At 46.8% G+C, this 11,909-nt stretch overlaps 1 protein-coding gene across 1 annotated transcript; it reads left to right on the top strand.

Annotated features, from left to right (window-relative positions):
- Positions 1-9,790: 9,790 nt before the first annotated feature.
- Positions 9,791-11,387, top strand: bhlhe23 (basic helix-loop-helix family, member e23). Its single transcript, XM_086141699.1, has one exon. The coding sequence runs from the start codon at positions 9,971-9,973 to the stop codon at positions 10,655-10,657; it is 687 nt and encodes a 228-aa protein (XP_085997825.1). The 5' UTR covers positions 9,791-9,970; the 3' UTR covers positions 10,658-11,387.
- The last annotated feature ends 522 nt before the right edge of the window (positions 11,388-11,909 follow it).

Consider the following 11,909-nt stretch of genomic DNA (forward strand, 5'->3'; position numbering starts at 1 on the left):
CTTAGCAAATAAACTACTGCTGCAATACATATGTTTTGTGTTGAACGCATTCACACACAAGGAAATTATCTAAAATCTACCAACAGGTTGTGTCATTTAGTCCAGGACGCGCTCAGAAAACGAGTCGCACGAGTTGTTTGTTCCCCGATGGGCCGTATCGAAATCAGTGGTCCATCCCTGCCGGACCATCCCAGTTTTACGGGAGCCACAATAATCGGTGAGATGTTCAAGCCGAAAGGGTGCGACAGACTGTTGGAATGCAGCATTTTGAATATAACATATAGAAGTTCTTTGCTTTTGCTGGTTCCTTGTATACAGTTGTGTTAATATTCATGAATCAATACGAGGATATGTTTGGAAGTGCATTTTTCTGCTCTGTGGCCGCTGGGTGAGGCTTTCTTGACACGCTCAGGAATGCCTGACACATCTGGTCTGCATTCAGGCGATGGTAGAAGAGGGAGAGAAATGTCTAAAAATGAACTTTCAGCTTGATGACGCTCCTACGCCTCAGCCTATAAACGTAGAGTAATAGTGATCTTAAAATGTGGACAATTATTGCTGTAGTGTAATGGTGAAGCTACAGAACTCTTGGAGCAAAAGTCCCTTGAGGTTCTGTGCTCGAGGTACCGCCACCAAAGTCAGGAGTCCTGGATTTATCCTTTTGTAGGTGGAATAGATCAGGTGGTTCGATTCCGCAGCTCCTCCGAGCCTTCCGAAGTGTTCTCGAGCAACACGCCGAACCCCTGACGGCTCCCCAGGCGCCGCTTAGCGGCCGCCCGCTGCTCATAGTTCAGCCCAGACGGGTTAAATGCAGAGGATGAATCGCGCTGATGTTCTGCTGCATGAGTGTGACAGAATAAAGGGCATTCTTCTTGTAGAGTACCTGAGAGGGCTGTCAGATAACCCCAGGTGGGAAGTGGCTATTGTGCAAGAGCCTGGAGGGGCCGAACTCCTGCTTGAGCATTGGGCTTCCGTATGCGGTGAGCTCACCTTTGACATTTAACAAAAGCTACGGTATGTCATGCCTTTTGCAGAATTTGAGGTCTCTTGATGCTGAATGGACGGCAGCGGTGAAAGGACGCGATATGAGGCTCAAGTGAATGACTGGGAGGCCGTCCGCGCGAAGCAAATTTCATCAGAAGCTAGTGATCCTGAAGGGAGGTTGGAATCATGACAACGTTGGCCTTTTTGGCTTCAGACAGTAAAGCAGACCCCTATAAAACTCAGCCAAAGTACTCTTCAAGGCTTGTTACCGCAATCCTGAGGAATGCACGGTCATTGGCAGGACACTCACACGCCGGCTCAGAAAGGGACTTGCAGGAAAGGCATTTTTTTGTCATCATTGCAAATCTCTCCTCTTTACTCCATCAAGTTGAAACTGGAAGAGTTGGACCAAATGCGGAAGTCCGTTTCCCCGCATTGTGGCCAACGATGGTAATCCGATGACGAGGAGCGGCTCGAGCAGATGGTTATAGGTTAGCGTCGTTGACTTGTTCCAGTGCACCGCAGAGGGCTCGGCACCCGGTGTCAGACCAGCATTGCTTCTCGACCCTTCTGAAGGAAGAGACCGTTGTGTACATTGTCAACATCCACACATGGCCCGCGGTTAAACTGGTCACCGATTAGTCACCGATGACCGCCCATTGGAGACACGACCCACTTTCACCGCAAAGAATACCGCACCATCTCGGATGAGCAACACCAGCTCACTGTGAGCGACAAAGATGATCTTTCCCAACAAAGACGGCCGAGGCGACGTCTGGCCCGACCCGATGACGAAGAGGTCGAGGAGCGAAGCCGAACAGGAAACCCCGAAACGGCGAGCTACTTTTGTTAAAACCGAGCCGGTTCTCGGTGAACGGCAACAGACCCGGCACGGTGCCTGTTAACGGCTCACGGTGGCAGGAAAAGGCCATTTGCCTGCAGCGGATCGGTCGCCCTTCCTGTGGCTTCACGGAGGATCCGGCGGGTCGGGACCGACCCTGCACTCTCACGGATATCAGGTTAGCTTTCGCTATAGCTTTGTTGGAATTTGCCCACAAATTTATCCTGAAAACCGCTTTAAATGAGGGCTCTCCACGTGAAATAAGAAAGGCACGGCAAGGTGAAGCCCCGTAGTGGGCGCGAGCGTCATGTCCACTCCACAGCCTGCAGAAGCCCAGGTTTAAAAAAAAAAAAAAATAATCCACTCGATGGCAAGATGCTGTAGAGTACGAGTACTTCATCGTGCTCTTTGGCCTCCTCGCTGCGACTGCCTTCAAGTCTCTCGCCGAGGACGTCTACAGGGATCCGATCGACCGATTTCTACCCACCTGCCTTGATGACAGCATCCAACGGCGTCAGTAACCGTTTGTGGTGCGGACAAGATCTCAAAAACAGCATTACCTCTGATTATATAGCGGGGCTTTTTCCCGCGTTCCTCGTGATGGTCGGTGAAGCCAACGAAGTTTCTCGCCAGGTGGACATTTTACCCACCAATCTGTTGTCTCGAGATTCACTCGTATCTTCATATTCTAGAATTAAAGGGACTCTCGCAGATTCTGCGGGATCTGCTGATGCCCACGTTTCCCTTTGCCGAGGAAATGGCGCCTTTGTCCGTCGTGGTTTCCCCAGCGACAAGGTGCCGCCAACCACTTCGTTCTCCGCTGGTTTTCTTTTTCCGCTGTCGAATAGACTCGTTTCCATGGAATTATAGTTCCTGCATTCTTTTTCTTTTATTTTACAAACTGATTTCAACCAGTTGGTCATGTTAAGCACTTTCCTCTTTACCAGCCGGTAATGAAGACCTGGGTGATTATTTGTAATCATCCATATTGGAGTTCGGTCACTCAGACGTACCCTATTTGCGATGTGTATTGTTTTTATTTTTTCGAAAAATGCTTCGGCTACCAATTTATTTTTTTCTCCTTTGGAGAAAAGTTTTTTTTTTTTTTTTTTCATCCGTGGACCTGAAACAGAAGCGCGCATCATCGCCGTGAGCAATTTGAAGAAAAGTATCAGTACGTTTGCAGATTTGCAGTTCAGTTGCGGAGAGATACATTTGCTCAGCACAACTCGGTACAAAAACGGCGGACCGAATTAATCCGTTCATTCATTATCCGTACCGCTTATCTTGCAAATCGGGGTTGGGGGTGGGCCGGAGCCTATCTCGGCTGCCGGGGTTCACCTTGGAACCTGGAGGAAATCCACACCGACACGGGGAGAACATGCAAACTTCACACCGCCTCTTGTTGACCACCGTATCGCCCAAAAATTAACACATTAAATTCAGATATTAGTTTAATACGGGATCGAACCGACTCAGCGTCGCGCAACCGGTCGACGTCTTCTTGACCCCACGCTTTATTCCCCCCTTCAGTTTCTGTTTTCCAATATACACTGCTCAAAAAAATAAAGGGAACACTTAAAAAACACATCCTAGATCTAAATGAATGAAATATTCTTATGAAATACTTTGCTCTTTACACAGTTGAATGTGCTGACAACAAAATCACACAAAAATGATCCATGGAAATCAATTGTATCAACCCATGGAGGTCTGGATTAGGAATCACACTCAAAATTAAAGTGTAAAAACAAACTCCAGGCTGATCCAACTTTGATGTAATGTCCTTAAAACAAGTCCAAATGAATCTGTGTTGCTTCCTGAGTGGACACTATGATTTCACACAAGTGTGATTGACTCGGAGTTACATTGTGTTGTTCGAGTGTTCCCTTTATTTTTTTGAGCAGTATATTTTATCATTTTGCAGGATCCGGGACGAGCAAGAAAATAAAAGAATACCGTTCCCTGATGCATTTTAGGGCGTCCGACGTCGGGCGTTCGACGTAAAACCCTCGCCGAACTCACTCCGCGCATTAAATGCGAGAAAACATCACCAGATCTTTATTTCCCCTCTCTTCTCCCGGTGTTTTTCTAATATTGGAGTTCACACAAGTCAAATCTCTGCTTTCCTCCCGACAGCGGTGGCTCTTATCAACAGGTTTCAGATCAGCCTTTGACAGTATTGAAGTTTTTATTGACGGCTGATACCGCACGCCGTCTGGAAGTTGATTCTCGCACTCGCGACGTTCTCTCACATCCCATCTCTGACTCGAGACAGGGGAGGACTGCGGCACCTTTAAGGGGGGAGAAAGGGACTCCAAAGTGGGTCAGAGTAAAAATATCTTCAACAATTATTCATGGGACCCCGCCTTTCTCCGCCATACCTCCACCCTGTGAAAAATCTGCATCGCACTGCAGTGTGAGGAGACAACTTGGGTAGAGGAAGATGGAGAGAGTGAGAAAGCTTCAGAGAAGTCGTGACATAAAAAGGAATGTGCAATTTGTTTACATTTTTCTTATTGATTTAAGTCGCGGCTCGAATCAATAGAATTAAAGGGGCCAGCTTGAGAATTAGTCCGTTTGTTTTTAACAGTAAATACACGCCTGTATTCAGGCCGCGCAAAACACTTTATCGACTGGTTTTCCTCTATTTTTGACAGAGGCGGGATTAAATCGATTTCGGCTTGATTGTCTTAGATTGAAAATGAATTTTTTTTTTTTTTTTTTTTAATGGCACGAGCGCACCTTTACGGGGAAGCGTCGGGGCGAACGAGAGCAAAAACGAATAAAAAATCAGAAGCTGTAACTGGTTGGAGAGAAAAGTGGATTCCAGTGCAACAGAAGGGCGTCATGGCTGCCAGGTCCCTGCAGGTCTGCACTGTAAATCCACACATTAATCAGAGTCGACAGGGAGAGATCAAAGAGGCCTGTTCCATCTTTACTCCGAGTGGCACTTTGAAATGTGTACGTGTGTGTGTGTGTGTGTGTGAGACTGAAATTAAGGCAATTCCACAAAAAGGTAATGATGACTACCTGGTGCTGAATTCACCGGCAAAGTTGCGACCGACTGACCTTCCGAGACAAACAGAAAACTAAATTAGCATGCATGAAGGCCGACCTTCGGCGAGCGGCATGTGGTGACTGTGGAACGTCTCCGACCGGCGGGCCGGCCGGCCGTCCGTCCGGCCTCCACGGGGCTCGCGCACGGTCCCGCGTGAGCGCGCACGAATTGCTCCCCTGCCGGAATACCAAAATCCACGTCGATAGAAATGACTTTCCTGCCTCTTGGCGGCCCTTCGCCGCCATTGCAGCGAATCGGCGCGTTCCCGAAGACCGCGCGGAACGTTGTGTGTCAGCTGAGCCGGCAGTTGCCATGGCAACACAGAGCAGCAGCACAGTCCTTTAAAAGCATCATGTATTTTTAGTTGATATGTTGACACTTTTGTGTGTGTTTTTTTTTTTTTCTCTCTCCTTCTGTTTCTCTGTGAATCAGAAGCTTTTAGGAGCCTCTCTCCTCCGGAGAAGGGTGTTGACTCCGCTCGGCGCTGCCGGCCGAACCCCGGGGGAGGAATCTCAATGAACCGAGAGGTAAACTGTACCATTACTGCTCACACTGGATACTTCGTTGACGGAGGATCAATAGTGCAAAAGGTCAACCACTTCTTCTCCTTTAAAAACAAGATATCACACTTTGGAGATGTTTTCGTTCATCTGCGCGCTCTAGAACAAATGCGCTTTTAGATTTTTTTTGCTCGTGATTTAACATTCACATTAACGCAATAGTTTGCGTAACGTGTCAAGGAAATTAAATTACTCCGGGAACTGAATTATAATAATAATAATTATTATTATTATCTCTCTTGCTTCTAAACCCCCATGTGATATTGAAGGTTCTCTCTAAAACAAATAATTATAATTGCGCTGTTTAGCATTTTACAGAAGTTGTTAAAACATTAATTAAAATCAGACTCTGCTATTTCCAATGTGCGATATGTGCTTGCACAAAGTGGACAACACAATATGTAATCTCATTTTAATAGCAATTGTTTAGAGCGGTCCGCTGTGTCATACGGGTGTCGGACAGGTGAGTGAAGTTATATTACAAGGTATCATAATGGCCGCCGGTCAATAAAAACGTGACCGAAACCTATGAAAGCAAAGAAAAGCACAAAAATAAAAATTAAATGAGTCAGAAACTACTGTTCTCCACTGATGGGGCTTTCTGCCATCTGCTGGTCATAATCTTATTGATTTGTCATTCTGTAAATCTGAGTATCAGCAGCGGTTTGCCAAACCAGGTGCAGAGGGCCTTGCAGCTTGCACACACACACACACACACACGTGCTTCCACACTGCTTTAGTTTGAAATAATAGGCTTTTCCAGCACAGATCCACACAGAGCTCAGGTCAGGAGTTCAAAAAGACACCAGAAGAAACAAGATCTAGCTTCGTAACGTATCTCGACTGGATGTTGTGTCCGTATCGCGCAGGTGTGACCAACTGTTTCCTGGCCGTGCAAATATTTTGCATTTCAGTTCTCGTCCCGTTTCGCCGAAACGACTCGGTCCGGGACGTGGCGGTGTTTCGGGTGGGAAAACTCAGACTGATCAAAATAAGGCAAAAATTCAACATATAAAATATTGCCACGGTTTTTCATTTGACATTGAACATCAATTCATGATGAGCGGTAATATTACATATTTGTATCCACATATCAGCATATTTTGAACCCAGTAGGTTACTGATGTAGTCAGTCTGGTTCGTAGCGTGATTTATTCTTCCACATTTGTTGAAGCCTCAACTGTCCTATGCAAATGACTATTATTGTTTTGTTTTTATTTTTTTTTATTTTTTAGTTGCTCAACAGACACAGCTTACTTAATATAATAAATCAACATCTAACTATAATCAATACTTTTGTTGTTTCCCTTCAGAAGTCACCGCAGCGATTCATGCTATGTTAAAACAAAATGTGTTATATTTTTTAAAATCAATGAACTGCAGAGAAAATGAAATTACATTTCTGCATGAAACAAAACATTTTGATCTGGGAGAAAAAAAAAAAAAAGTTGTGTTGGGTTGAAGGTTACTTTTAAGCAAAATACTCAATCTATTTTAGTCCTTTTTGTATTTATGAAAAAAAAAAGGGCTTAAATTATCTGCCATCCTCTCTGTGTTTGCCGTCATCCTTTTACTGCCGCGTGCTGTCGCTTATTAAGAGCGACAAAAATATTTGAACGCGTTTTATTTAGATGTTACGAGATCGCCTTAATCTTCAAATTGAAAATGACATTTTAAAAATGAACAAAATAATTCCCAACCTTTTTTGAGCCACGGCACATATTTTACGTTTTAAAAATCACAAGTCGCGCCACCCAAAGAAATATGTCAAAAACTATTTTAACGAAGTAGAATGAAACTGCAGTCCGGTGCTTGTCTGAGGAGCTTCTCGGTCATCGGACTTTTTAATTCCTCTTTCTTCGGCCGAAGGAAATATTCAAATCTTTGTACTTTTTAAGACCTTAAAACACTATAGCCTTGACTTTGACATTTTATGGTTTTATTTGTATTTCTTATTCTCCCTCCTTCCTACTATTATTTATTATTGTTACGTTTTTACTCGAAACTCTGGCACAGCAATTTCCTTCGGGATAAATAAAGTTGTTCTTGTTCTTATCCAAGTCACGGTGAATTCATGTCGAAATCTTCTCGTCTTGGCGACTGGACTTTGAATTTCTTCACTTCAAGTGAAGAAATTCAAGTCAAGACAAGAAGATTTCGACAGGTAGTCTTGGGCTTTTTCTTTAAGAGCATTTCTTCTATGATGATTTTGCAGGCGGGTTCTATTAATGTCTGGATTTAGCTGTGAGTTCAGCAGCTTTGTAGCTTGCTGGTGGTTTTCTTCAACAACCCTGCCTGTTTCTCTGCCTCTTCACGCAGATGAACAAAATAGTCTTATCTTACAGTGACGGGTGTTTAGTTTGGAGATGGCGTTTAAGTTTGCTTGGAATCTCGGCACTGTTGGAGAGCTTTTCCTCGCACACCGGGCACAGTGGAGTCAGTTTCCCAGTAAAAGTGAACCCAAACTTTCATTTCCATTTTTACTTTCTCCTGACGACTACTTGGGTCTTCATCTGGGTCAGAATGTTCCTCAGAGGATCCTGACCGAGTACCTTTTCTCTTATCCATGGCGTATCACCGTCGCAGACGCACGGGTTCATTCGTACCTGTTGCCTTCTAGTGGAAGAGCATTTATTGTTCTGCCTGTCACTGCATGCTGGCCACATAGATAGACGTACCAAGGCGCATTAGTTGCATTGTTTTCAAACCAATCAGGTGAAAGTGGGCATTTTTCCACGGCACAGTGGTTGGGAAACACTGCTCTAATCACATGGTACCTCTGGCACTTTTCTCCACCCATTTCTTCACCTCTTCTCCACTGCCCTGGACTGTTGACCCAGATTATTTGAAATTCTCCCCCTTCTTTATCTCCGCTCCCGGTAGCTTCACCGTTCCACCTGGGTTCTTCTCATTCCCACAAATACTGTATATTCTGCCTTGCTGCCTTGCTAACCTTCATCCCTTTCCCTTCCTGAGCACACCTTTACCTCTCTAGAATGTTCCTCCACCTGTTTCCTGCTCTCACAACAGATCACAATGTCATCTGCAAACATCATGGTCCACGAATATTCCCGTCAAACCTCATCTGTCACCCTGTCCGTCACCACGGCGAACACGCTGGGGCTCAGAGCTGCTCCCTGATGTAGTCCACATCTATCTTGACCTTCTCTGTCACACCTCACCACTGTTTCCCCGCGAGCATACAAGTCCTGCCCCAGTCTAACATCCCTCTCAACCACTCTGGCCTCCCTCATACAAAACCATAGTTCATCTCCCAGTATCCTGTCATTTGCCTTTTCCTGGTCTGCAAATGTACAATGCGGCTCCCGCCGCACCTCTCTAATCAATCAAGCTATAATCAATACATTGTTCGGCATCGCTGTGCGTGAGAAATAATGAGAAGTGCACGATATATTCTCCCCATCAGACAAATCATTTCTAGAAAATTTATTTGGGGAATTCTGTTGCTTTGACATTTTTTTGCCACAAGATGACGCTATAGAATAAACTAAAAGCTGAATCGATCAGCCGCGGAAGGAGCGATCAGCTGGCGGTCGGTAGCCGAGCACATGGCGTGATGTGCGTGTTTGTCCACTCGGTGGCAGCAGAGGCCTCGCTTTGCGACCCCACGCTCGGAGCCGTCCGAAAACGCCGGAGGAGATACTGAACTTGCAAAAACGACGTGAGATGATGTGACTGGAGTGCCACTCCGGGTCAGGATCTTAACCGACGCCCGAATGGCGAGAGGGTTGTTTTTTCTTTCTTTCTTTTTTTTTTTTAAACATATAAATCCTCATCTTACTCCCCCCCTCCAAAAAAAATTAAAAAAAAATCCCATTATATCTCAGTCTTTGCGTGCATGCCTTGGAGTTTGACGCAAAAATGCATTTAATATAAACCGCTTAATGTCGCACCCTGGTTTTTTCAGGCGTGTGTGTGTGTGTGTGTGTGTGTGTAAGATAACGTACTAAAATGAAAGTTGAGGTAGTCCATGCACCTGCACCGCTCCTTGTTTTCTAACCACCCAAACTGTCATAGGAGTTATATTTTTCCTTTTTTTTTTTTTTTTAATGCACCCACCCTCCCACCCTATCTTTACGCGAATGCGTCCGTGGAGAAGTTTGTGCACTTGCGACGCCCCCCCGTGATTGGCCGGGGCGCCTAATCCCGACGGGCACGGCGCTCCTACTAACTTGCAGGCGGGACGGAGTGAGAGTCACAACCTGCCCGAGGCGAGGGAGGGCGAGGAAGAAGAAGAAGAGGAAGAAGAAGAAGAAGAGGAGGAGGAGGAGGAGGAGGAGAGCGCGAAGGAGCCCACGGCACGGGGGTGGGGTGGTGCTGGTGGAGGTGGGAAAGGGAGGGGGGGCGAGTGGGTGCACGTAGAGGGCCGGCTGCAGACTCCCAGCATCCTTCTTGAAGAGTCAGCGGAGAGGAAGAGCAGAGGAAGAGCGCGTCCAGGACCACAGAGCGCGGGGAGGCTGCGCGCAATTGCGCGGAGAAAAAAAAAAAAAGTCCACGGAGAAGATGAACGTCAGCGACGAGAGCCTGCTCAAGTCCATCAGCAACGACGCGCTCCTGGACCTGACGCAGCGCTACGGCCAGTCCGCCTTCGGCTTCGGCGGCGGCCACGGCGCCGGCAGCCCCGCCCGCTACCCGCTCACGCCGGCCGCGGACTACCTGTCCGGCCAGACGGGCAAGTCCAACGAGAGCGGCGGCGAGCACACCAGCGACGACGAGGACGCCTTCGAGCCGCTGGACTCCCGCAAAAGGGGCTCGTCGTTCGGCGACGACAAGCCCGGCGGCCCGCTGGCCAAGAAGTCCAAGGAGCAGCGCTCCCTGCGGCTCAGCATCAACGCGCGGGAGCGGCGGAGGATGCACGACCTGAACGACGCGCTGGACGGCCTGCGCGCCGTCATCCCGTACGCGCACAGCCCGTCGGTGAGAAAACTCTCCAAAATCGCCACCCTCCTTCTGGCCAAGAACTATATCCTGATGCAGGCGCAGGCCCTGGAGGAGATGAGGCGACTGGTGGCCTATCTGAACCAGGGACAGTCCATCAGCTCGCCCATCCCCGCCGCCCTGGCGCCCTTCGGCCAGGCGGCCGCCGTGTATCCCTTCTCCGGCTCCAGCCTCGCCGCCTGCGCCGAAAAGTGCACCACTTACTCCGGGACGCCATCGAGTCTCTTCAAACACTGCAACGACAAGCCTTGATTCATTTGAGTCTCCTTCCCCCCCTCCACTCCCACCCCATCTTCTTCTTCTTCTTCTTCTTCTTGTCTTCTTTCTCCCCCCCCAACCCACCGCTCCTGAACTTTTACCCCACTTCGACGTCGGTCTCCATCCCGCTCTAGTTATTTTTTCAATAATTCTGTGGAGAAGAGAAAAAAAAAACGCTCAACTTTAGTCTAATGCGTAATCTTTAAATATGGTTAAGTAGGCTGATATCGCAATGTTTCGTCCAGATTTTATATGGGGAATAAACTCCCCAGGCCTTCTCGGGATGGAGTGGATCCCTTACCGACAGGCCATATCCAAATGATGACTTCTGTTTAAATCTTTAAAAAAGAAATAATCAGACAAGCCTCCTTTTATTTGTCTTATTATCTATGCAACATCCCATCACGTCCCATAAGAATAAGTAGAAAATGGTTTCTCTCCCTCCTCTGTAACGACGTGGAGGAAGGAAAAAAAAAACATAATCTGTTGTTGGTTTATTTTTATTTTCTGACGCAATGTATTTTTTTTTTCAAAAGTTATTGCACATCTCATATGATTGTATTGTACAACTGTGGAAAAAAAAGTCACTCAGCAAACCCTGCTTTTAGTCTCCGGTTCAAAAACCGATGGCCTCTAAACTGAAGACGCGTTCCGGCTGTGTCGCAAACATGGATTTCATATATTGTTTATATGTCTTTATAATTAAAACACATCTATGCTTGGATTCGTTCTGCCTCCGTTCATCAGCTTTATTATTTTAAATTTCTTTCACTCATTCAGCTCCGTTTGTAGAAAATTCTGTATTTCCAAAAAAAAAAAAAAAAAAAAGCGCTTTTTTTTATTATTATTATTATCATCATAAGGTGGAATTCAATTTTGTAAAAATGGAAGGAGTTGCGGGGTCACTTCTCAGATCCCCACTTTAAAAGATAATACAAGAGGGGGAGTGACACACACACACACACACACACACACACACACACACACTCATTCCTCACCGGAAATGACTTTTGCAACTTTCTATGGACTTGCGTGAAAATCCCCCACGCCACAGCCACCCTGACGCGGGGGCTGCAGAGGGAGCTGGTATCGGGGGTGGGGGTGGGCGCACCGTCAGCCCCCCCGGAAGGAGGCAATCCACGGACCTGTCTCTGGGTATTTGGGTGATTGCAGGAGCTCCACGTCGGGCTCACACACCCTCGGACGGCTATTAACGCGATTTCACCTCCTGTCTCCCGGCGAGACT

The sequence above is a fragment of the Fistularia commersonii genome, chromosome 34 (genome assembly GCF_037954325.1).
Source record: "Fistularia commersonii isolate RoL2024-O1a breed Wild chromosome 34, RoL_Fcom_v1.0, whole genome shotgun sequence".
Classification (NCBI taxonomy): Eukaryota; Metazoa; Chordata; class Actinopteri; order Syngnathiformes; family Fistulariidae; genus Fistularia; species Fistularia commersonii.

Excerpts from the sequence above, each read along its gene's own strand:
- bhlhe23 (XM_086141699.1), top strand. The coding sequence starts at position 9,971 with ATGAACGTCAGCGACGAGAGCCTGCTCAAGTCCATCAGCAACGACGCG.